Below are 27,156 nucleotides of genomic sequence, written 5' to 3'. Positions count from 1 at the left end.
ATCTACTGCCCAAAACAGCAATTCAAATCTGCTGAAACAGCTACAAAAGCAACGAAGCTAGTAAAGAGAGACACAAACTCCGATGCCACTTCACCTCCACTTCCACCTCCACCTAAGGATTTTAACGCAGGGACTGCTAGCCAGGACAACATTAATAGAGCCATTGCAGCGTATGTGCTAGAAGACATGCGGGCTATTTCTACAGTGGAGTCACCCTCTTTCAGGCAGCTAATTAGCATGATATCGGGCATCAAACAGCAAATGACACAGAGAACACGTTCCAAGTACCTGGACACAGTGGACAGTGAGCACATAAACGTGGAAAGTAAGCTAAAGGAGACATTCCAAACACTGCCTCTGCTCCTCATTCAGCACTGAAAGTACACACACTCTGTCAATTCTCTTATATACTCTTTCATTCTAGACTTCTAGAGTGTTTGATTATCACATCACTCTAAATGTATAGACTATAAAGATCACAAACATAAAGAGGGATCCTAGTGGGCCAGGCCAATCTTTCCTTTTCTCTAAACTAAAACTGGGGAAATGTGTAGAATGTTCTGGGCTTCAGTACAGTGTTGATCTCCTGAAGACATGATTTTATTTCACAATTCCTTGAGAGAAAAAAATGCCTGGTTAGGCGTGTGTATAGCAGTATGTGTGCGGTATATAGTGACATAACATATAATCATGTCATGTGTGCCTTCCTTGGGTGAAGCCAGGTTTACAGCTATGTTGTGACATGTTGTTATTATGCAGTTTGTTACTTATGTATGTTATGTTGCAGCTATTTAAAATAGTTTTGTCAATTTGTTCTGGCCCAAAATAAATTGGCCATTTGAAACATATCTTTGTCTTTGTGTGTTGTATGTAGACCACATTGCTTAGCAGAGTTCAGTGATGCAAATGCATGTCAAGTTGATCAACAGATTGTATTATTCTCCAGTGCAATAACATACTGAAATGAAGGCTTAAAAGGCATTAATGGGAGCCTTAAAAAAAAAAAAAAAAAAGTAACTAAATAGTTACTTTTCACAGTAACGCATTACTTTTTGATGTAAGTAACTGAGTTACTTTTGAAATAAAGTAACTGGCAACTGTCACTAGTTACTGGTTTTCAGTAACTAACCCAACACTGCATGTTAAATGGTAAATGGAAAAACAGTACCACTGTTTTATTTATGGAAAAAAAGTCGCCAGAATTGTACTTTAAAATTTACAGTACAATAGTACCACTCTTTTTTAATTCTGGCAGCTCAGCTGCCAGTTTTTCGCTGTAAAAAAAAAATTGATAACCTTTTTCCATCGTAAAAACAACAATCGTAGGTTTTACATTAAAAACTAGCAACATAATTTTATTGTGTAAAAAAACAGTGGGATAATTTTTTCAATGTACAGTAATATGCTGTAAAAACCACCATACATTTTACCATAAAATCTATTGTAATTTTTATGGTGTACAATTTGACCAATAACTTGCTTTGAAATTATAAGTCAAGCAGATAATTATTTATATTTTGGAAAGTATGACAATAATATTTGTTGCGATATTGGGTTCCTTCAGTACTTTTTTTTTTTCTGTTAAAATGGGAAAAACTAATACATTCAGTAAGAAAAGATATTGGTACTTTATTGACACATATTTACAGGCGTTCGAGGGCCATATAAAATGATGTGGCGAGCCAGATTTGGCCCCCGGGGCTTGAGTTTGACACCTGTGATTTAGATGTTTTGGTATAAACTACAAAAGAGAACAGGGTTTGCTAACATCTTAATGTTGTTTGTACCCGTTTGTAATACTAAGAGAAAATAAATGTTATACATCTTTTTAAAGACTCACATTTGTATTTTTAATCATTGTTTGTATCAACATTAATTTCAGCTTTTATTCAGTACATTAAGCTTTTTTTTTTTTAAATTTTTAAATTTTCTTATGTTGTTTTTTTCATTTCATTTTTGCAAATAATACTAACTAAAAGTCCTTTACAAATGTTGTTTATATAGAGATTGAACATTTTTGGTCCCAGTATTGATCCCTGGGGTTCGCCAAATGATATATTTAGCGTTGTAGACGTATGTTAGCGGAGCACCACGTGTTGCTATATATTGATTAAGTAGTTTCTTACCCAGTTCACTACCAACCCTCTGATGCCATACCGATCTGATTTAATAAAATATTATGCAATTGTGTCAAATGCTTTTGTTAGATCCATTAACACTGCACACTCAAATTTGAATCGCAATTCTTAATATTTTTTATAGATTCTAAATAGAGTCATATTTTCAAAAAGTGTATATATATATATATATATATATATATATATATATATATATATATATATATATATATATATATATATATATATATATATATATATACAGTATGTATATATATATATATATATATATATATATATATATATATATATATATATATATATATATATATATATATATATGTTTATATATATATGCGTGTGTGTGTGTATATATATGTATATATGTATGTGTGTGTGCATATATATGTGTATATATCAGAGCGTGTGTATATATATGTATATACGTATATATATATGTGTGTGTGTGTGTATGTATATATGTATGTGTGTATTTTTGTCTAAAAATGTGTATATATATGTATATGCTGTGCATACACACACACACACACACATATATATATATATATATATACACATACGTATATATATATATATATATATATATGTGTGTATATGTAGGTGTATGTAAATACATGTGTATATATATATATATATATATATACATACATATAAATATATGTGTAAAAGTACATTTTGTGTATTTTCCAAGTATATATATGTGTGTGTTTGTGTATAAATGTGTGTGTGTAAATAAATGTGTATATATATGTATTTAAGTAAAAGTAAATTTATTTTACATGTGTATATATATATGTATGTGTGTGTAAATAAATGTGTATATATATGTATATAAGTAAAAGTAAATTTATTTTACATGTGTATATATATGTATGTGTGTTTATATATATATATATATATATATATATATATATATATATATATATATATATATATATATGTATATATATATATATATATATATATATATATATATATAAAGAATGAATTTGGGCCATATCCATGCAACCAGAATGAGCTTTTCTCACCCGTAACCTGTTTTTAAAAAGTTTCATCTCCATTATATCAAATAATACATTGCTAGAATTGCTTTGAATCATGTTGAATCGAGAATTCTGAATCATATTGCCACCCCAGGAATCGGAATCAGATTGAATCTGTCGCTGTCCAAAGATTCATACCCCGACAGTTTACCATCTATTGCATTGGTCATCTCTTCCGTTATTTCGATATACGCCATCGATGTTTAGATGTTAGCTCCGTATCCGTATTAGCTGTCCACAAGAGTTCCACTTTTTATGACTTTGTCCAATCTGTTTTGAATTCTTTCAGTTATTTTTAGAAACATTGTGGAAGTAAGGAAACAGGTCTACAGTTTGTAAACTTGTGTTTGTCTCCAGTCTTATAAATCGGTACAACTTTTGCTAATTTCATTTTGTTCAGGAATTAACCAGTTTGGTATAAAAAGTTGCTGATGTACAATAATGGTTCTGAGAGCTCTTTAGTAACCGTTTGTATAGTTTTCACATCAATTCAGCGGGCAGCACGGTGTCACAGGGGTTAGTGCATGTGTCTCATAATACGAAGCTAGTCCTGAGTTCAATCCCGGGCTCGGGATCTTTCTGTGTGGAGTTTGCATGTTCTCCCCGTGACTGCGTGGGTTCCCTCCGGGTACTCCGGCTTCCTCCATGCACCTGGGGATAGGTTGATTGGCAACACTACATTGACCTGAGTGTGTGAATGTGAGTGTGAATGTTGTCTGTCTATTTGTATTGGCCCTGGGATGAGGTGGCGACTTGTCCAGGGTGTACCCCGCCTTCCGCCCGAATGCAGCTGAGGCTCCAGCAACCTCCGCAACCCCGAAAGGGACAAGTGGTAGAAAATGGATGGATGGATGGACATCAATTCAGCTACAATCAGTTGAGGGCTTAGGTTCACATTTATTCCCAATTTTGATTACTTACCCTTCTGTCACGTCAGTGAGGGTCATCCAGTTGAGGTTTCTGTCCGTGTCCTCAATAGACAAAGGATCTTCTGTTACAGATCTGGTTAAAAATTTACAAAGTAGTTATTGACGCTTTCAACAATTGATAATTGATTTGATTTTGAAAAACTTCATAGTGAAATTTTTGTACATTTCCATCTGAGAAGTTTTGAGGCTAATCCTTCTATGAACCGGTCTTAAAGATGCTGTCTCTGAACTACCACTTTTTACTATAACATGGTCCGCAGATTCCATCCATCCATCCATCTTCTTCCGCTTATCCGAGGTCGGGTTGCGGGGGCAGCAAGGAAGCCCAGACTTCCCTCTCCCCAACTACTTCGTCCAGCTCCTCCCGGGTGATCCCGAGGCGTTCCCAGGCCAGCCGGGAGACATAGTCTTCCCAACGTGTCCTGGGTCTTCCCCGCGGCCTCCTACCGGTCGGACGTGCCCTAAACACCTCCCGAGGGAGGCAATCGGGTGGCATCCTGACCAGATGCCCGAACCACCTCATCTGGCTCCTCTCGATGTGGAGGAGCAGCGGCTTTACTTTGAGCTCCCCCCGGATGACAGAGCTTCTCACCCTATCTCTAAGGGAGAGCCCTGCCACCCAGCGGAGGAAACTCATTTCGGCCGCTTGTACCCGTGATCTTGTCCTTTCGGTCATAACCCAAATCTCATGACCATAGGTGAGGATGGGAACGTAGATCGACCGGTAAATTGAGAGCTTTGCCTTCCGGCTCAGCTCCTTCTTCACCACAACGGATCGATACAGCGTCCGCATTACTGAAGATGCCGCACCGATCCGCCTGTCGATCTCACGATCCACTCTTCCCTCACTCGTGAACAAGACTCCGAGGTACTTGAACTCCTCCACTTGGGGCAGTTTACAAACCAAGCAAATACACCAGTTAAGGTTAACAACTCCTTCAACCCGCCTTTCCTGATGTAACGCCAAACGTTGCCTTCCATGACCAGGGATATAATTATTGTCTTCTTTTGTCTCCTAGTATGTGCTGGCACGGAGAACAAGCTGAGTACGCTGTCAGACCTGGAGCAGCAGTATCGTACCCTGAGGAAGTACTACGAGAGCTGCGAAGTCGTAATGGGCAACCTGGAGATCACGAGCATCGACCGCAGTCGGGACCTCACATTCCTCAGAGTAAGAACTGTAACACCCGACACGGTGAAGCCACATGCAGTAACAAATACCCCTTTCAAAGATCACATTTAGTTCCCCTCAAAACATTCACATGTTGCACAATGAGATGTAAGCATTGGAGAAAGTGTACATTCCTGTAACTTTCTGTCTGTAAAATATATCTTTTTACATTCTTGATGAATGACAGTAGAGTAAGCAAACATCTGATTGGGGAGTCATCGTGCAACAACCTGGAATTTACACTTTGTGTGGTGTTGGAGTTGTCCGACTTTTTGTGTGGCCGTAAACGCATCACTGGCTGAGTGCCATGAGTGCGTGTGTTGGCACAAGTACCGTATTTCCTTGAATTACCGCCGGGTCAAACTAGTTTCGCAAAATATTATTTTTATTAGTGCATGTCTAGAATTACCGCCAGGTCAAACTCGTTTCGCAAAATAATTAGCATATGCCTAGAATTTCCACCGGGTCAAACTCGTCACGTCACGAGTGACACTTCACCTGTCATCATTTTCAAAATGGAGGAGGCTGATTTTAATAATTTAAAATCGAATAAAGGGAAGAAGATAGAGAGCTATTCAGTAGGATTTAAGGTCCAAGCTATTGAATATGCTAAAAAGAACAGTAAGCAGCTATATTTTATTAATATACCGTAGCTGCGTGTGTCAAATATGAGTCATTTAATGACTCCCGCCTCCAGGTGGTAGAGGGCGCTAGTGATCCTTCTTGCAACTACTCGGCTGCAGAAGAAGTGACAACAAGCAGCAACAGTTAGCAGTGATCGTTTATTTTTTCCTCTCGCTTGCACTTTTAACATGGAGGATTACATATCTAAAATAAAACAGTTTTATAAACTGGACTTTCAATCGAAGCAGGAGGTAATAATTAAAGGAAGATCTCCATCGAGACAGAGAGACTTTTAAAACTGTAGAAAGATAAGGAAGTAGTGATGGGTCCGGCAACACCGATGCATCGGCGCATGCGTCGAGCTCATAGAAAAAACCCTGTGTCGGTGCGCGTACCGCTTTTAGAAAGTCACGTGACCGATCATGAGCTGTTTTGGTCACGTGACCGATACGCGAACTGTGTCGCACTGATGCCTCCTCTGTGCCCTGTGAGTGGTCTTTTCTACAGCCGGAGAAATAATAACTAAGAAAAATCGTCTAAAATGTAATACGTCGGAAAAACTTTTTTTTTTTTTTTAATAAAAATGTGTAAAAAAATAAAATTAAAAAAATTCCCAGTCCACAATCATCCACAACACGTTCTCTTAGATTTCCATGTTATGATACATAAGTGAGGATGGGAACGTAGATCGACCGGTAAATCGAGAGCTTTGCCTTCCGGCTCGGCTCATTAACCACAACGGATCGATACAGCGTCCGCATTACTGAAGACGCCGCACCGATCCGCCTGTCGATCTAACAATCCACTCTTCCCCCACTCGTGAACAAGACTCCGAGGTACTCCTCCACTTGGGGCAAGATCTCCTCCCCAACCCGGAGATGGCACCCCACCCTTTTCCGGGCGAGAACCATGGACTCGGACTTGAAGGTGCTGATTCCAATCCCAGTCGCTTCACACTCGGCTGCGAACCGATCCAGTGAGAGCTGAAGATCTTGGCCAGAGGAAGCCATCAGGACCACATCATCTGCAAATAGCAGAGACCTAATCCTGCAGCCACCAAACCATATACCCTCAACGCCTTGACTGCGCATAGAAATTCTGTCCATAAAGGTTATGAACAGAATCGGTGACAAAGGGCAGCCTTGGCGGAGTCCAACCCTCACTGGAAACGGGTCCGACTTACTGCCGGCAATGCGGACCAAGCTCTGACACTGATTATACAGGGAGCGAACCGCCACAATAAGACAGTCCGTTACCCCATACTCTCTGAGCACTCCCCACAGGACTTCCCGGGGTACACGGTCGAATGCCTTCTCCAAGTCCACAAAGTACATGTAGACTGGTTGGGCAAACTCCCATGCACCCTCAAGGACCCTGCCGAGAGTATAGAGCTGGTCCACAGTTCCACGACCAGGACGAAAACCACACTGTTCCTCCTGAATCCGAGGTTCGACTATCCGGCATAGCCTTATCTCCAGTACACCTGAATAGACCTTACCGGGAAGGCGGAGGGGTGTGATCCCACAATAGTTGGAACACACCCTCCGGTTCCCCTTCTTTAAGAGAGTAACCATCTCCCCGGTCTGCCAATCCAGAGGTACCGCCCCCGGTGTCCACGCGATGTTGCAGAGTCTTGTCAACCAAGACAGCCCCACAGCATCCAGAGCCTTAAGGAACTCCGAGGAGCTTTTTAACTACCTCGGTAACCTCAGCCCCAGAAATAGGAGAGCCCACCACAGATTCCCCAGGCCCTGCTTCCTCATAGGAAGACGTGCTGGTAGGATTGAGGAGGTCTTCGAAGTATTCCCCCCACCGATCCACAACATCCGCAGTCGAGGTCAGCAGAGCATCATCCCCACCATACACGGTGTTGACATTGCACTGCTTCCCCTTCCTGAGGCGGCGGGTGGTGGTCCAGAATTGCTTCGAAGCCGTCCGGAAGTCGTTTTCCATGGCCTCCCCGAACTCCTCCCATGTCCGAGTTTTTGCCTTCGCGACCGCTGAAGCCGCACACCGCTTGGCCTGTCGGTACCTGTCTGCTGCCTCAGGAGTACTATGAGCCAAAAGAGCCCGATAGGACTCTTTCTTCAGCTTGACGGCATCCCTTACCACCAGCGGGTTCTAGGATTACCGCCACGACAGGCACCAACCACCTTGCGGCCACAGCTCCAATCAGCCACCTCGACAACAGAGGTACGGAACATTGTCCACTCGGACTCAATGTCCAGCGCCTCCCCCGTGACATGTTCAAAGTTCTTCCGGAGGTGGGAATTGAAACTCTCTCTTACAGGACACCCTGCCAGACGTTCCCAGCAAACCTTCACAATGCGTTTGGGCCTGCCAGGTCTGTCCGGCATCCTCCCCCACCATCGCAGCCAACTCACCACCAGGTGGTGATCGGTAGAAAGCTCCGCCCCTCTCTTCACCCGAGTGTCCAAAACATGAGACCGCAAATCCGATGACACAAAGTAGATCATGGAACTTCCGCCTAGGGTGTCCTGGTGCCAAGTGCACATATGGACACCCTTATGTTTGAACATGGTGTTTGTTATCGACAATCTGTGACGAGCACAAAAGTCCAATAACAAAATACCACTCGGGTTCAGATCCGGGCGGCCATTCTTCCCAATCACACCTCTCCAACAAATATTGATATCACTAAATGAAAATAAAAACGTACATTAATAAACAGGGGTGCACAATCCGTATCGCAATTCGTATTAATCCAGATTCTAAATAGATTCAAATTTTTAAAGATCCAATAAAAAAAAAAAATTAAAAAAAAAAAAAATATATATATATATATATATATATATATATATAAAAATTCACTGTTTATACATATATATATATATATATATATATATATATATATATATATATATATATATATATATATAATATTCGTATTCATCCAGATGCTAAATAGATAAGATTTTTTAGAGATCGAATTAAAAAAAAAAAAAAAAAAAAAAAAAAAAAATATATATATATATATATATATATAAAAAAAAAAAAAAAAAATATATATATATATATATATATATATATATATATATATATATATATATATATATATATATATATATATGTTTATATTCATCCCGATTCTAAGTAGATTAGAATTTTTAAAGATCCAATTTAAAAAATGATATATATATATGCTCCAGCGCCCCCCGCGACCCCAAAAGGGAATAAGCGGTAGAAAATGGATGGATGGATGGATATATACATATATATATATATATATATATATATATATATATATATATATATATATATATATATATATATATATATACTTTAAAAAAAAATCCAATTAAAAGAAAAATAAATAATTATAAAGAAAATAAAAAAATTAAAATAAATATAAATATAAATATAATATAAATATATAAATATAAATAAATATAATATACATAAATACCAAATAAATATGTATATATATATATATATATATATGTATATATATATATATATATATATATATATATATATATATATTTATTTATTTATTATTTGTTATTTATTATTTTTTTATTTTTTTATTTTTTATTTATTTTAATTTGATCTTTAAAAATTAAAATCTATTTAGAATTGGGATGAATAAAAATTGCAATACGTATTGTGCACCCCTGTTTATTAATGTACGTTTTTATTTTTACTTAGTGATATCAATATTTGTTGCCGGACAAAAAACATTCTAAATGTAATCTTAATATTTTCCGATGTCATTTGCAAACTGAACTAGAAGGACCTGAGCAACAATAGCAAGGTTTTGGGTGCGATACATAAAGACTATCTTGGTCGTTTATGAGCTACATTTACAATGTGCTGAATTCTCTTCCACTCTATCACACTTTCTTGTTTTGACGTACACACATGCAACCTTGGCGCCCTTCAGGACAGCAGCGATAATAGTGTGGTGGTGAGAGGTGAGGAGGAGGAAGCAGATGTCATGGAGTAGAAATGTTTTAGGTGAAGTCCGCTGCTCATGATGACCCCTTGGCCCTCACTCAGCCTTTCAGGAAGATTCTCTTCCAACACATTTAGTGCAGCCTCGATAGATGTAAGTGTTTGTGGGGGACTGCACAACTCCCGTGGTGGTACAGTACACTACAACGTACTGTAGGTCTGGAGTTGCCTCATTCCTGTGAGAATCCTCTGTGTAACTCACACATTAAGAAGCGGGGGTTGGTTAATTTATCCAGGACTGGCTGCAATGTGCTCAAACAACCACCAGGTTGCATCTGCGAGCAGATAATACTGCATCATCTCTTCTTATTTCCGACTTATCAGGTTTTTACATCGAGGAAACGCCACTCTTCTTACAAACCCCAAAACCAGTGAAGTTGTCACGTTGTGTAAATCGTAAATAAAAACAGAATACAATGATTTGCAAATCCTTTTCAACCTATATTCTATTGAATAGACTGCAAAGACAAGATACTTAACATTCGAACTGGAAAACGTTGTTATTTTTTGCAAATATTAGCTCATTTGGAAACTGATGCCTGCAACATGTTTCAAAAAAGCTGGCACAAGTGGCAAAAAAGACTGAGACAGTTGAGGAATGCTCATCAAACACTTATTTGGAACATCCCACAGGTTGGGAACAGGTGGGTGCCATGATTGGGTATAAAAGCAGCTTCCATGAAATGCCCAGTCTTTCACAAACAAGGATGGGACGAGGGTCACCACTTTGTGCACAAATGCAAATTGTCGAACAGTTTAAGAACAACATTTCTCAACAAACTATTGCAAGGAATTTAGGGATTTCACCATCCACGGTCCGTAATATCTAAAGGTTCAGAGAATCTGGAGAAATCACTGCATGTAAGCGATGATATTACGGACCTTCGATCCCTCAGGCGGTATTGCATCAAAAGGCGACATCAGTGTGTAAAGGATATCACCACATGGGCACAGGAACACTTCAGAAACCCACTGTCAGTAACTACAGTTTGTCGCTACATCTGTAAGTGCAAATTAAAACTCTACTATGCAAAGCAAAGGCCATTTATCAACAACACCCAGAAACGCCGCCGGCTTCGCTGGGCCGGAGCTCATCTAAGATGGACCGATGCAAAGTGGAAAAGTGTTCTGTGGTCTGACGAGTCCACATTTCAAATTGTTTTTGGAAACTGTGGACGTCGTGTCCTCCGGACCAAAGAGGAAAAGAACCATCCTGTTGTAGGCGCAAAGTTCAAAACCAGCATCTGTGATGGTATGGGGGTGTATTAGTGCACAAGGCATGGGTAACTTACGCTTCTGTGAAGGCACCATTAATGCTGTAAGGTACATACATGTTTTGGAGCAACATAAGTTGCCATCCAAGCAACGTTATCATGGACGCCCCTGCTTATTTCAGCAAGACAATGCCAAGCCACATGTTACAACAGCCTGGCTTCATAGTAAAAGAGTGCGGGTACTAGACTGGCCTGCCTGTAGTCCAGACCTGTCTCCCATTGAAAATGTGTGGCGCATTATGAAGCGTAAAATACGACAACAGAGACCTCGGACTGTTGAACAACTTAAGCTGTACATCAAGCAAGAATGGGAAAGAATTCCAACTGAAAAGCTGCAAAAATGTTCTCCTCAGTTCCGAAACGTTTACTGAGTGTTGCTAAAAGGAAAGGCCATGTAACACAGTGGTAAAAATGCCCCTGTGCCAACTTTTTTGCAATGTGTTGCTGCCAATAAATTCTAAGGCCCCTTCTACACTAAGGTTATCCAGGGTAAATCCCACCTAAGTAAACAATGTGATAAATAACATTTTACAACAATTATAGATATATGTTAGGACACTGTGCTTGTAGGCTGAAATTGGCAGTCGTACTTGACGGCCGCAACCACTTCAAGGCTTCACAATAGTTATGGAGAACAAAACTAGACATTAAGTAATCGCTCGACATACATGGCAGACAATAACTAGTAATAGTCTGCTTTGCCAGTCCAAATGCATTCGCTGTTTTTCGTAGTCTGTCATTGTCTCCCCTTCGACAAATGGACAAAGTTTTTCACCAAGTAGAATCACAGCTGACCTGGACATTTGAAAGTTCTCTTGCTGTTCCGCAGGCACAACACACTCGGTGACAAACATATCCCACCAGGCTGCCGTGCTTCCAGAACTTATCCAAAACCGTCGCTCAACCGTCTATGTTGCCATGTGAGATGTGTTGTATCCCAAATAGCTGCAATCGCGCGTTGGCTTCTCTTAAGGTATTCATGTGTAATTTCCACACAAGCATGTCTGGATGACTCGCCTCCATCTTTCTGACGTCACTTCCTGTGTGGGGCGCGGTCTTTCTGCCGTCACTCCCTCTCCGAACTCAGTTTGGAAACGATCTATGAGTCCATCCAAAGCTAAGAGCCGGAGATTCAACAAATAGACGGCGCACTTACCCGTGTAAAAAATTGAACGCTGATTTAGTGTGGCTGAAAAGAGGCTTAGGCTAAATAATTATTTGTTTGAAGGGGAACATTATCACTAGACCTATGTAAGCGTCAATATATACCTTGATGTTGCAGAAAAAAGACCATATATTTTTTTAACCGATTTCCGAACTCTAAATGGGTGAATTTTGGCGAATTTAACGCCTTTCTATTATTTGCTCTCGGAGCATTGGGAAGCAATCCGCCATTTTCTCACTTTCGTCGAAGTGTTGTCGGAGGGTGTAACAACACGAACAGGGACGGATTCAAGTTGCACCAGTGGCCCAAAGATGCGAAAGTGGCAAGAAATTGGACAAAATTTGTTCAAAATACGAAGGTGTGAGGAAAGCCGACGAAATGGTCAGTCGTTTGTTCCGCACACTTTACCGACGAAAGCTATGCTACGACAGAGATGGCAAGAATGTGTGGATATCCTGCGACACTCAAAGCAGATGCATTTCCAACGATGAAGACCCTAGCTTCCCTGGCCTGCTGACATCAACTCCAAAACTGGACAGATCAGCTTTCAGGAAAAGAGAGCGGATGAGGGTATGTCTACAGAATATATTAATTGATGAAAACTTTATTCATTACTCGCGGTTTTACGTAAATTATTATACATAAACTGTGTTTACCAATAATTTAGCTTAAAAATATTTATTTTTTTCAATCATTCGAGTACATTCGAGACCTAATCATGCAGCCACCAAACCGCTTTTTGCAGATGATGTGGTCCTGATGGCTTCATCTGGCCAGGATCTTCAGCTCTCGCTGGATCGGTTCGCAGCCGAGTGTGAAGCGACTGGGATGAGAATCAGCACCTCCAAGTCCGAGTCCATGGTTCTCGCCCGGAAAAGGGTGGAGTGCCATCTCCGGGTTGGGGAGGAGATCTTTCCCCAAGTGGAGGAGTTCAAGTACCTCGGAGTCTTGTTCACGAGTGAGGGAAGAGTGGATCATGAGATCGACAGGCGGATCGGTGCGGCGTCTTCAGTAATGCGGACGCTGTATCGATCCGTTGTGGTGAAGAAGGAGCTGAGCCGGAAGGCAAAGCTTTCAATTTACCGGTCGATCTATGTTCCCATCCTCACCTATGGTCATGAGCTTTGGGTTATGACCGAAAGGACAAGATCACGGGTACAAGCGGCTGAAATGAGTTTCCTCCGCCGGGTGGCGGGGCTCTCCCTTAGAGATAGGGTGAGAAGCTCTGCCATCCGGGAGGAGCTCAAAGTAAAGCCGCTGCTCCTCCACATCGAGAGGAGCCAGATGAGGTGGTTCGGGCATCTGGTCAGGATGCCACCCGAACGCCTCCCTCGGGAGGTGTTTAGGGCACGTCCGACCGGTAGGAGGCCGCGGGGAAGACCCAGGACACGTTGGGAAGACTATGTCTCCCGGCTGGCCTGGGAACGCCTCGGGGTCCCACAGGAAGAGCTGGATGAAGTGGCTGGGGAGAGGGAAGTCTGGGCTTCCCTGCTTAGGCTGCTGCCCCCGCGACCCGACCTCGGATAAGCGGAAGAAGATGGATGGATGGATGGATGGAGTACATTCGAGTAGTCTTGTGTAATGCAGTATTTTGTGTCTATTTAGGTATGGTTAACCTGAGTGCTGAAATCGTGGAAAAATATATGTTCTTAGCGCGCCTGAAATGGGCTGTCTGCACTCTCAAAGTGCATGTTGTTGCCAAATGTATTTCATACGCTGTAAACCTAGTTCATAGTTGTTAGTTTCCTTAAATGCCAAACAAACACATACCAATCGTTGGTTAGAAGGCGATCACCGAATTCGTCCTCGCTTTCTCCCGTGTCGCTGGCTGTCGTGTCGTTTTCATTGGTTTCGCTTGCATACGGTTCAAACCGATATGGCTCAATAGCTTCAGTTTCTTCTTCAATTTCGTTTTCGCTACCTGCCTCCACACTACAACCATCCGTTTCAATACATTCATAATCTGTTGAATCGCTTAAGCCGCTGAAATCCGAGTCTGAATCCGAGCTAATGTCGCTATAGCTTGCTGTTCTATGCGCCATGTTTGTTTGTGTTGGCTTCACTGTGTGACGTCACAGGAAAATGGACGGGTGTATATAACGATGGTTAAAATCAGGCACTTTGAATCTTTTTTTAGGGATATTGCGTGATGGGTAAAATTTTGAAAAAAACTTCGAAAATTAAAATAAGCCACTGGGGACTGATTTTTAATGGTTTTAACCCTTCTGAAATTGTGATAATGTTCCCCTTTAAGGGGTTATCCGGCTTAGTGTAGACATAGCTTAAGTTAATGATCATTTGCAAAAAAAAAATGTTTGTTTCACAGTTGGAACATTAAATATCTTGTCTTTGCAGTCTATTCAATTGAATATAAGTTGAAAAGGATTTGCAAATCATTGTATTCTGATTTTACTAACGTGCCAACTACAGTGGTTTTGGGTACACTGATGACATCTATATTAAACGAGACAAGAAACAAGGAATTAAACAGAGACAGAATTAAATTTGGCTCAATTTGAGGAGAAACGTCTGGGCTGGACTCTTGCACAGCTTCCAGCACGCTCTGGCGAAAGATTGTATGCCACCTCTTTTTATTTGGACTTTTTCCCTGTTTACATAACAACAGCTGTTTCTAAAGGAATGGGGGGTATGTAAACAGCCGTTGTTTTCGGTCACATTAACAGAAAAGAAAAAGGTGCCTCGAGCTTGGACTGGTACTGGATCGAGCTTGGGCAGGTCTTGGATCTAAATAAATAACCCCTCCCGTCTCCTCCCATCGTACACAGCGGAATTTTCCAAGCCTTTGGCTTGGTGCAACAAAGACAGCTTTCGTCTGTTCACTGGGAACTCAGAAAACGGAACGTTTTTTTGATAATTTATAGACAATTTTTCTGACATATATATCTATATATATATATATAATTTTTCTTAACATTTGTTTTTGCTGGCAACATTTTGGCCACTGTCCTGTATTACTTCCACCTCCGTTATTCTCTGTGGAGAAAACAGTTTTGAAGTCCTCTTTTTTGGCAGGTTTCGGTTCAACAAATTCAATCTACGACACACCTGCTAGCCTTTTTTGTTTTTTTTCCCACACGACGCACCACTCATTTACAAAACGACTCCCTGTGGCGCCACCTTGTAAGGTTCCTGCACCTTTTCATAGCGGGCAATTAACGTGGGTTAATTGAAGGTGCTAATTAAGAAGATAGGGAGCACAGCAGCTAGGGAGCAGGAGGCCACTAAGCGGTATATCTTTGGGAGGTGTTATTATTATTACTACATTAAAAGTAATAACACGGCTCCCCAGGGAGGGCAAGACTTTACCTTTAAGATAGAGGGGAAGGTAATGTGAAGCTCTGTGCATACTTTTTTGGGGGGGAAGGTGCCTGAAACTGATGCCTGCAGGCTCCTTTTTTCTGGGGATATCTTCAAGACGGATGGCTGCCTGTCTCTACCAACCCAAACAGCTTTTACCAGTAAACAGAGTCCATCTTCCAAACAACCTCCACAGCAGATCAATCAACACCGTGTGATAAATACCTGTATAGTTTATACCCCTAAAAATGTTTAATAATCCACCACAATGACCTTAAACTAGGTCAGTCTAAAAAACAGTCAATCAGTACGTGTCCATGCACTAAATTAGTCTGATTTCTCCAATAGTTCGGCTCCAAATAATCATGGAAACAGCTTAATCCGATGATGTTCGGTTTATGAAAAGTCGGACTAACACACTTGTATTATGCGATTGTAAACCAGAAGTGTAACATTCAATAAAAACAGCAACCGTTGTAATAAAGAGGAGATTTTTTATTTGCTTCTCAAATGAAGAGAACAGAACATTATCAAGTGCATCGATGGGAGAAAAAAAAATACTTTTTAAGAAGGTGGCGAAGGAAATGTAAAATGCCGATTCAATTAGGACTCCCGAGCAAAACAGGAAAGAGTATTGTACTGATGTCAAGTCAAGAAAATTAGGCACTCCTGAATTGGAGAAGCCAAACCATCAGTTTTATTTTCCTCCTTCCTGTCTCTGTGTGTGTGCTAAGTCAGGACAGCGCATCCTGACCATAAAAGGAGTAAGTGTCTGAAAAACAACTGCTCTAAGTCCTAACATAAATGTTGGTGTTGGGCTGAACATGTAGTCTCTTCTCAAGGATAGGGCTATCACTTTTGCATTCCAAAGTCCCAATTAGGGCCTCTTTCCTACGCGAAGTGATCCAATCCACCTGCCAATGTCAAACTAAGGGGCCTTATCTTATCCTGTGCTCAAACTGAAATACCACTATTTTGGAAATTTTGGAAAACCTTGTTACATTGTTTAATGCATCCAGCTGGGTGTGATAAACGGTTTTCGCCTTGCATAGGAGAGTTTTAACTTGCACTTACAGATGTAGCGACCAACTGTGGTTACAGTGGGTTTCTGAAGTGTTCCTGAGCCCATGTGGTGATATCCTTTACACACCGATGTCCCTTGTTGATGCAGTACAGCCTGAGGGATCGAAGGTCACAACTTAAATGCTTACGTGCAGTGATTTCTCCAGATTCTCTGAACCCTTTGATGATATTACGGACCGTAGATGGTGAAATCCCTAAATTCCTTGCAATAGCTGGTTGAGAAAGGTTTTTCTTAAACTGTTCAACAATTTGCTCACGCATTTTTTGACAAAGTGGTGACCCTCGCCCCCTCCTTGTTTGTGAATGACTGAGCATTTCATGGAATCTACTTTTATACCCAATCATGGCACCCACCTGTTCCCAATGTGCCTGTTCACCTGCGGGATGTTCCAAATAGTGTTTGGTGAGCATTCCTTTACTTTATCGGTATTTATTGCCACCTTTCCCAACTTCTTTGTCACGTGTTGCTGGCATCAAATTCTAAAGTTAATGATTATTTGCAAAAAAAAATGTTTTTTATCAGTTTGAACATTAAATATGTTGTCTTTGTAGCATATTCAACTGAATATGGGTTGAAAATGATTTGCAAATCATTGTATTCCGTTTATATTTACATCTAACACAATTTCCCAACTCATATGGAAACGGGGTTTGTAAATAGTGGTATTTCAGTTTGAGCACAGAATAAGATAAGGCTCCTTAGTTTGACATTGGCAGGTGGATTGGATCACTTCTCGTAGGAAAGAGGCCCTAATTGGGACTTTGGAATGCAAACGTGATAGCCCTATCCTTGAAAAGAGACTACTTGTTCAGCCCAACACCAACATTTATGTTAGGACTTAGAGCAGTTGTTTTTCTGTCTTGTAAGCCGCAGGGTTCAAACTGCAAAACAAATAGTAGCGGTTTATAATCCGTAATTTAAGGTGTATTTTAAAATTTCCAATTTAGAGTGATGAACAAAGAATCCATAGGAGTAGCGCTTGTCTAAAAAGAAGGGCACTGCAGCACCTGCAGTGAGTGAACTCGTCCAAAAGATGGCGCCATAGCACAAACAGTTACACACCTTTTCAGTGCTCTGGATTGTCTTTTTTAAATTATTTGCACCATGTTCGTGAAGATAGTCAAACCTCGGATTCAGGAGGAACAGTGTGGTTTTCGTCCTGGTCGTGGAACTGTGGACCAGCTCTATACTCTCGGCAGGGTCCTTGAGGGTGCATGGGAGTTTGCCCAACCAGTCTACATGTGCTTTGTGGACTTGGAGAAGGCATTCGACCGTGTCCCTCGGGAGGTCCTGTGGGGAGTGCTCAGAGAGTATGGGGTATCGGACTGTCTGATTGTGGCTGTCCGCTCTCTGTATGATCAGTGTCAGAGCTTGGTCCGCATTGCCGGCAGTAAGTCGGACACGTTTCCAGTGAGGGTTGGACTCCGCCAAGACTGCCCTTTGTCACCGATTCTGTTCATAACTTTTATGGACAGAATTTCTAGGCGCAGTCAAGGCGTTGAGGGTATCTGGTTTGGTGGCTGCAGGATTAGGTCTCTGCTTTTTGCAGATGATGTGGTCCTGATGGCTTCATCTGGCCAGGATCTTCAGCTCTCACTGGATCGGTTCGCAGCCCAGTGTGAAGCGATTGGGATGAGAATCAGCACCTCCAAGTCCGAGTCCATGGTTCTCGCCCAGAAAAGGGTGGAGTGCCGTCTCCGGGTTAGGGAGGAGACCCTGCCCCAAGTGGAGGAGTTCAATTACCTAGGAGTCTTGTTCACGAGTGAGGGAAAAGTGGATCGTAAGATCGACAGGTGGATCGGTGCGGCATCTTCAGTAATACGGACACTGTATCGATCCGTTGTGGTGAAGAAGGAGCTGAGCCAGAAGGCAAAGCTCTCAATTTACCGGTCGATCTACGTTCCCATCCTCACCTATGGTCATGAGATTTGGGTTATGACCGAAAGGACAAGATCACGGGTACAGGCGGCCGAAATGAGTTTCTCTCTCCCTTAGAGATAGGGTGAGAAGCTCTGCCATCCGGGAGCTCAAAGTAAAGCCACTGCTCCTCCACATCGAGAGGAGCCAGATGAGGTGGTTCGGGCATCTGGTCAGGATGCCACCCGACCGCCTCCCTAGGGAGGTGTTTAGGGCACGTCCAACCGGTAGGAGGCCACGGGGAAGACCCAGGACACGTTGGGAAGACTATGTCTCCCGGCTGGCCTGGGAACGCCTCGGGATCCCCCGGGAGGAGCTGGACGAAGTGGCTGGGGAGAGGAAAGTCTGGGCTTCCCTGCTTAGGCTGCTGCTACCGCGACCCGACCTCGGATAAGCGGAAGAAGATGGATGGATGGATGGATGGATGTTCGTGAAGAAAAATCCATAAATTAGCCGCAGGGTTGAAAGTGTAGGGAAAATGTAGCGGATTAAAGTCCACATTTTACGGTATGTGTGTGTTTTTGTTAAATCCTGTCTAAAGTCGATTTTACAGTCCCAAAATGTAGTCTTTGACATCCTCACGCATGAACCTGATGTTTTCATCCACTGACTCGATGTGCTCGGTGAAGGCCTGCACTTCTGGTCTTTGGATTCCAACCCTTGTGTCGTCCACACATCTGCAGCAATAACTTGGTAGAGCTCTCTTTTATATGTTTAACATTTGAGCTGTTCTAATCAATGAGCAATTTGCTTTGAATTCCCTGAAAGTTGTCGGAGAATCGCGCATAAGGCAAATGTTATCGAGTACTTTTCGAGTCCGGCCTCGCCAGGAGAGCACGTTTGTTCTGGCTTTCAATTCACATCCTCTGACATCTTTCTTCATACTTCTTGACTGGCATATTTGTCCCCCCCGGCAGTGCCGGTGCCCTCCCCATCTTCCTAATTTCCAATGCACTGTTAGATGAGAGCAGATTACGTTGGCCCCCTGCTCCTCAGCAGACTCTTTCAATATTAATGAAGACTGATGAAGTGCTGGAGAGCCTCTGTCTTTCAGCCCTGACCTAGATTGGATTGACAACTGCAATTAGCGTCCCCTCAAGTTCATTTCCATCACTTTAATTTGACACGAAGGAGGACAGTGTGGTGGAGGAGGCGAGACCACTGAGAAATCACCCGGAGAAAGGCCATCCAGACTGAAGGGAAAGTGCGTTTTACCAGGAACTCGTTTGTCCGCTTGCTGGGAAGTGAACGCCCCGCTGTTTCGGTGGGAGATTTCAAAGGCCCGAACGTACCTTAGCCTTTGCCACTCTCCATTTCTTTGAAGCGTTTCAACCATACTTGCCAACCTTGAGACCTCCGATTTCGGGAGGTGGGGGGTGGGGGTGGTCGTGGTCGGTGGGACGGGGGCATGGCTGAAAAGGGAGGAGTATATTTACAGCTAGAATTCACCAAGTCAAGTATTTCATATATATATATATATATATATAAATAAGAAATACTTGACGTTCAGTGAATTCTAGCTTTATATATATATATATATATATATATATATATATATATATATATATATATATATATATATATATATATATATATATATATATATATATATATATAAAATAAATACTTGAATTTCAGTGTTCATTTATTTATTTTATTTATTTAGCTATATATATATATTTATTTTATTATATATATATATATATATATAAATAAAAGAAATACTTGAATTTCAGTTTTCATTTATTTACACATATACACACACATAACACTCATCTACTCATTGTTGAGTTAAGGGTTGAATTGTCCATTCTTGTTCTATTCTCTGTCACTATTTTTCGAACCATGCTGAACACACTCTCTGATGATGCATTGATGTGTGGCACGCACAAAAGTGCTTTCATCAAATGCACTAGATGGCAGTATTGTCCTCTTTAAGAGAGTCACAACATTGCTGTTTACGGCAGACGAACTGCTTTACGGTATACAAAAAAGTGACTGCTGTTGTTGTGTGTTGTTGCCACGCTGGGAGGACGTTAATGAAACTGCCTAACAATAAACCCAAATAAGAAATCAAGAACTCGCCCTCCATCATTCTATAGTTACAACGTGATTGGGCAGGTACGCTTTTTTATATTGTGGAGGACCTGAGTCCGCCTGAATTTCGGGAGATTTTCGGGAGAAAATTTGTCCCGGGAGGTTTTCGGGAGAGGCGCTGAATTTCGGGAGTCTAACATTTCCAGATGTTAGTAGTGTGCATACCTTTTTTTATATCTTATATTTGGTGTAAAGTAGTTCCTTACTGGTTAGGCTGCGGCACCAACCATCAGCCCTTAATGGATGGATGAATGGATCTTTATTGACATTGCACAAGTACAACGGAATTTCATTTTTTAGCACAAACCTGTTCAAGATTAGACAAACGATTGTGCAGGACAGGAACGCTGATAAGTTGTCACCTACGGAGCCCCGTAAAAAAAAGGAGAAAGGTCGGCGTTGGAGGAGTCAATCTCAGACTGGGCTCCAATTGGAGTGAGGAAAAAAAACTCCATAGCAAAGGACATATATATATTGCGACATACATCTCGAGACTTGGGGTTAGGGGGCGGGCATCCGGCCCGAAGATGCCAGGCTGCTCCATGTCCCGTCATAGCGTGGAAGGCATATAAATGAGTTTTAAGATGGGACTTAAATGCCTGTACTGAAATAGCATCTTTAACTGTTACCAGTCGGGCTTTCCAAAAATACTGGAGCCTGAATAGAAAACTCTCTAGAGCCCGAATAGGAATCACTAATCACTGAGTCAGAACTTGCGTTAAAACGGAGAAAGAAGAGCAGTCCCAGCGCTTAAAAACAATAGGAAAAGAAGGCAGGCTTAAAGTCAATCTACAAACCCCGTTTCCATATGAGTTGGGAAATTGTGTTAGATGTAAATATAAACAGAATACAATGATTTGCAAACGCATATTCAGTTGAATGCACTACAAAGACAATATATTTGATGTTATTATTATTTTGCAAATAATAATTAACTTAGAATTTCATGGCTGCAACACATGCCAAAGTAGTTGGGAAAGGGCATGTTCACCATTGTGTTACATCACCTTTCCTTTTAACAACACTCAGTAAACAATTGGGAACTGAGGAGACACATTTTTTAAGCTTCTCAGGTGGAATTCTTTCCCATTCTTGCTTGATGTACAGCTTAAGTTGTTCAACAGTCCGGGGGTCTCCGTTGTGGTATTTTAGGCTTCATAATGCGCCACACATTTTCAATGGGAGACAGGTCTGGACTACAGGCAGGCCAGTCTAGTACCCGCACTCTTTTACTATGAAGCCACGTTGATGTAAAATGTGGCTTGGCATTGTCTTGCTGAAATAAGCAGGGGCGTCCATGGTAACGTTGCTTGGATGGCAACATATGTTGCTCCAAAACCTGTATGTACCTTTCAGCATTAATGGCGACTTCACAGATGTGTAAGTTACCCATGATACACCTTCATACCATCACAGATGCTGGCTTTTCAACTTTGCACCAATAACAATCCGGATGGTTTCTTTTCCTCTTTGGTCCGGAGGACACGACGTCCACAGTTTCCAAAAACAATTTGAAATGTGGACTCGTCAGACCACAGAACACTTTTCCACTTTGTATCAGTCCATCGTAGATGAGCTCAGGCCCAGCGAAGCCGACAGCGTTTCTGGGTGTTGTTGATAAACGGTTTTCGCCTTGCATAGGAGAGTTTTAACTTGCACTTACAGATGTAGCGACCAACTGTAGTTACTGACGGTGGGTATCTGAAGTGTTCCTGAGCCCATGTGGTGATATCCTTTACACACTGATGTCCCTTGTTGATGCAGTACAGCCTGAGGGATCGAAGGTCACGGTTTAGCTGCTTACGTGCAGTGATTTCTCCAGATTCTCTGAACCCTTTGATGATATTACGGACCGTAGATGGTGAAATCCCTAAATTCCTTGCAATAGCTGGTTGAGAAAGGTTTTTCTTAAACTGTTCAACAATTTGCTCACGCATTTGTTGACAAAGTGGTGACCCTCGCCCCATCCTTGTTTGTGAATGACTGAGCATTTCATGGAATCTACTTTTATACCCAATCATGGCACCCACCTGTTCCCAATTTGCCTGTTCACCTGTGGGATGTTCCAAATAAGTGTTTGATGAGCATTCCTCAACTTTATCAGTATTTATTGCCACCTTTCCCAACTTCTTTGTCTTTGTAGCATATTCAACTGAATATGGGTTGAAAATGATTTGCAAATCATTGTATTCCGTTTATATTTACATCTAACACAATTTCCCAACTCATATGGAAACAGGGTTTATAAATTGTGTCCTTCTCTACTGATGTTATCCTCAAGATACCTGGTCAGGATTGAGGCTCGAAACAGTACGGTTGAAGTCTGAGATTGGGGGACAGTTGTGGCGTTCTTCCGCTTCTTTGTTGGGGGAAGCCGAATGCAAAATCTCCAACTCAGAATTTGAGTCAGATCCGTTTTGCAAAGAAGAAAGTGCGTGTAAAATTCAACGACATATTTTATTTCCAAATTCTTTCGCAGTGGAAGAATGGCCGTGCGCGACCCGAGGGTCCCTGGTTCAATCCCCACCTAGTACCAACCTCGTCATGTCCGTTGTGTCCTGAGCAAGACACTTCACCCTTGCTCCTGATGGGTGCTGGTTAGCGCCTTGCATGGCAGCTCCCTCCATCAGTGTGTGAATGTGTGTGTGAATGGGTAAATGTGGAAGTAGTGTCAAAGCGCTTTGAGTACCTTGAAGGTAGAAAAGCGCTATACAAGTACAACCCATTTATCATTATTTATTATACTGATTTTGTGCTCAAGATGTTTTGAAAAAAAACATGCAATTAGTCAAAATGTCATCGATATTATGGGAAATGACAAATTTTTAGAAGAGCGAAAAATACATTGAGTAAAAAAACCTGATTGTGAAATCTCGGTCATCCGGACGCCACGGGTCCTTGAATTGAAGAGAATTAAATCCGTATAGCACTTTGTCTCTAGTGACCCAAATTGTTTACATCGAGAAACTGGGAGCACTGGGCCCCATTCAGCAATAAGTTCCTAACTTTTCCTCTTATCTTTCTTCCTAAGTGATTTCCTAACAGGAGTCCATTCAAATTCATGACGTGTTCTTAAACACCCAAATTGTTCCACCTGCTGTTCTTAAATTGCTGAATGCCAAATGGTTAGCGTAAGCTTGTCTACCATAATTTGCATAAAAACATGCCCTTATTTTCCGCAATATGCATATGTAAACACCCTTAATTCCGTAATTTGCATCGGTAAACACCCTTAATTCCATATAAGGGCACAATTTCAGCGGAAAAGCCGACCATCAAACACACGGAGACAATATAAACAGATTACAGAAGAGTAATTCGTATTATCCCGCGGGGGAAATACATAATGTCAAAACGTAAGTTTAAGAAAAGGGGGACTGCAGCGTTCAAATAAATATTCGTCACTTGGGGCAAATAGGTCTACATGGCCATCAAATATGCGCTCCTTCCCCAGTGCACGATCTTAAATTAATATCTATGATATTAATTTAACATCAGATAATAGAAGTAAGGGAACTTGTCACACTTAAGAACAAATAGGCCACCCTAAGAGCACTCGTAGATTTTGTTCTTACCTACGAACAAATCCCAGCTAAGAAAACATTGGTGAATACAAAAATCTCCTTAAAAACTTCGTAAGTGGGCCTAAGAACAAAATGTGTTCTTAGGAACGGTTGCTGAATGGGGCCCACTGGGAGCGAGGTGGGTAAAGTGTCCTGCCCTAGGCCACCACGGCCGTGACGAGGTTGACAGAAGCTGGATTTGAACCGGGAACCCTCAAATTTCTGAGGCCACGCCAAGTGACCTCTGCCTCTTAATTGGGTCCGAGGACATTTAGTGCGGGCAGCACGGTGGAAGAGGGGTTACTGCATCTGCCTCACAATACGAAGGTCCTGAGTAGTCTTGGGTTCAATCCCGGGCTCGGGATTTTCTGTATGGAGTTTGCATGTTCTCCCCGTGATTACGTGGGTTCCCTCCGGGTACTCCGGCTTCCTCCCACCTCCAAAAACATGCACCTGGGGATAGGTTGATTGGCAACACTAAATTGGCCCTAGTGTGTGGATGTGAGTGTGAATGTTGTCTGTCTATCTGTGTTGGCCCTGCGATGAGGTGGCGACTTGTCCAGGGTGTACCCTGCCTTCCGCCCGATTGTAGCTGAGATAGGCTCCAGCTCCCCCCGCGACCCCAAAGGGAATAAGCGGTTGAAAATGGATGGATGGATGGACATTTAGTGCTTCAAGGTCAACAAGGACGTCTTGGAGGAGACCGTGCAACAGGAGCACAGAACAAAAGGGACAGTACTTATTGTTGCAGAGTCACTTCGAGGAGAACCGACCCACGGACTCCATTCAAAGTATGTTTTACAGACTTACTTCGTCCAGCTATCTGAGGGTATAAAGATGGTGTGTTCAAAGTGTTGTAACTGGGCTAAAGGGAGTACGGGGACTTTGCTTCAACCGGACTACGTGTTCACTTTATCGCGGAACTCAAGAAAAACATCTTCTCATCTCTCGTGCGGGTTGTGCAAGTCCGGTTTCTGTGCATTGCAACGAGGGACCTGGTTCTTTGACGGGGTAATGAGACTTCAATGGTAACCAGGGTCACTGATGGTCTGCTCCATGGCCTTGGGCCTGGTTTTAAAATCGTGCCAACTGGTCACCGTGGCCGCGGTGCCCTGCATGACTGCCTCTGTTTTCTTCTCTGTCTGCTTTGTTACGTATTCCCGACCCATCTTGGTCCCAAGGTCAGTGATGAAACTCAAAAAGGCTTTTGTTTTGCTCCAGAAATCCCATCCACCAGATCCAAGACACCTCAGTATCTTAAAGGGGAACATTATCACAATTTCAGAAGGGTTAAAACCATTAAAAATCAGTTCCCAGTGGCTTATTTTATTTTTCGAAGTTTTTTTCAAAATTCTACCCATCACGCAATATCCCTAAAAAAAGCTTCAAAGTGCCTGATTTTAACCATCGTTATAAACACCCGTCCATTTTCATGTGACGTCACACAGTGATGCCAATACAAACAAACATGGCGGAAAGAACAGCAAGCTATAGCGACATTAGCTCGGATTCAGACTCGGATTTCAGGGGTTTAAGCGATTCAACAGATTACGCATGTATTGAAACGGATGGTTGTAGTGTGGAGGCAGCAGGGCCGGCCCGTGGCATAGGCCGTATAGGCAAATGCTAAGGGCGCCGTCCATCAGGGGGCGCCACGCCAGTGCCACAAATGTTGGAGAAAAAAAAAAAAAAAAAAAAGTTGGTACTATTATTTCTAAATACAAAATATAATCCCACGTTAATTAAAATGCAAAGTAAAGCCTATTTAATAGAAATATTATTTGTTACAACATTACGCCCCCCCTCCTCCCCCCCCTCCCCCGCACGGTGCGCCCCCTCCCTTCCCATATCATGACTCTTTTTGGACGTCACCACATCAAAAAATCAACACAAGATGTCAAAACGGCCAAAACTGTCAGGTGCCCTGGGAAGAAAAAAGAGAAAAGAAGAGGAGAAACGAGAAAAAGACAGTTAGCAGGTAGGTAACGTTAGCCTACATGAAATTATTTGTCTGTTACAGAATGTGATAGTAACCTGGCTTTTTAGCATTAAGCTAATTTTACATGATTCGGCAATTGCTAATCAGTAAATAGCTAGTTCTGTTTTAACGTCGGGTTAATATTGTGGAGGTTCTAAATTGTTATGGAAAATAATAATGTAACGTTAGGTAATTACAGTACTCCCACCTTACATTCCTCAGGGACATTTGTATTAGATCTTTTAAGCAGGTGTTTTTTGTTTACATTGTTATTGCCTTCTGGTTAGCTAATGTTTGCCCTGCAGGTAATAGTCACTTTTCCACCCCTTTATATATTAGGTATAGTTGTAAGTAAAAAAAAAAGGTCAAAGACAAAGCTATTCGGTTTCTTGTGAGTATATACACTTCACTGCCGATGTGGGGGGGCGCCACCTAAAATCTTGTCTAGGGCGCCAGATTGGTTAGGGCCGGGCCTGGGAGGCAGGTAGCGAAAACGAAATTGAAGAAGAAACTGAAGCTATTGAGCCATATCGGTTTGAACCGTATGCAAGCGAAACCGACGAAAACGACACGACAGCCAGCGACACGGGAGAAAGCGAGGACGAATTCGGCGATCGCCTTCTAACCAACGATTGGTATGTGTTTGTTTGGCATTAAAGGAAACTAACAACTATGAACTAGGTTTACAGCATTTGAAATATGCACTTTCAGAGTGCAGACAGCCCTTTTCAGGGGCGCTAAGAACATATATTTTTCCACGATTTCAGCACTCAGGTTAACCATACCTAAATAGACACAAAATACTGCATTACACAAGACTACCCGAATGTACTTGAATGATTGAAAAAAAAAAATGTTTTTAAGCTAAATTATTGGTAAA

General features: G+C 41.8%; 1 protein-coding gene across 1 annotated transcript in view; it reads left to right on the top strand.

Moving 5' to 3' along the window:
• LOC133613865 (receptor tyrosine-protein kinase erbB-4-like) overlaps window positions 1–27,156 on the top strand; it is a 1,130,743-nt gene that overhangs the window by 498,965 nt on the left and 604,622 nt on the right. The window contains exon 2 of the mRNA XM_061971723.2: window positions 5,130–5,281. Coding sequence (XP_061827707.1) covers window positions 5,130–5,281 — 152 coding nt within the window. The remainder of the gene's footprint in view (window positions 1–5,129; window positions 5,282–27,156) is intronic.

The sequence above is a fragment of the Nerophis lumbriciformis genome, linkage group LG13 (genome assembly GCF_033978685.3).
Source record: "Nerophis lumbriciformis linkage group LG13, RoL_Nlum_v2.1, whole genome shotgun sequence".
Lineage (NCBI taxonomy): Eukaryota > Metazoa > Chordata > Actinopteri > Syngnathiformes > Syngnathidae > Nerophis > Nerophis lumbriciformis.
This window is presented reverse-complemented; position numbering and strand designations above follow the sequence as displayed.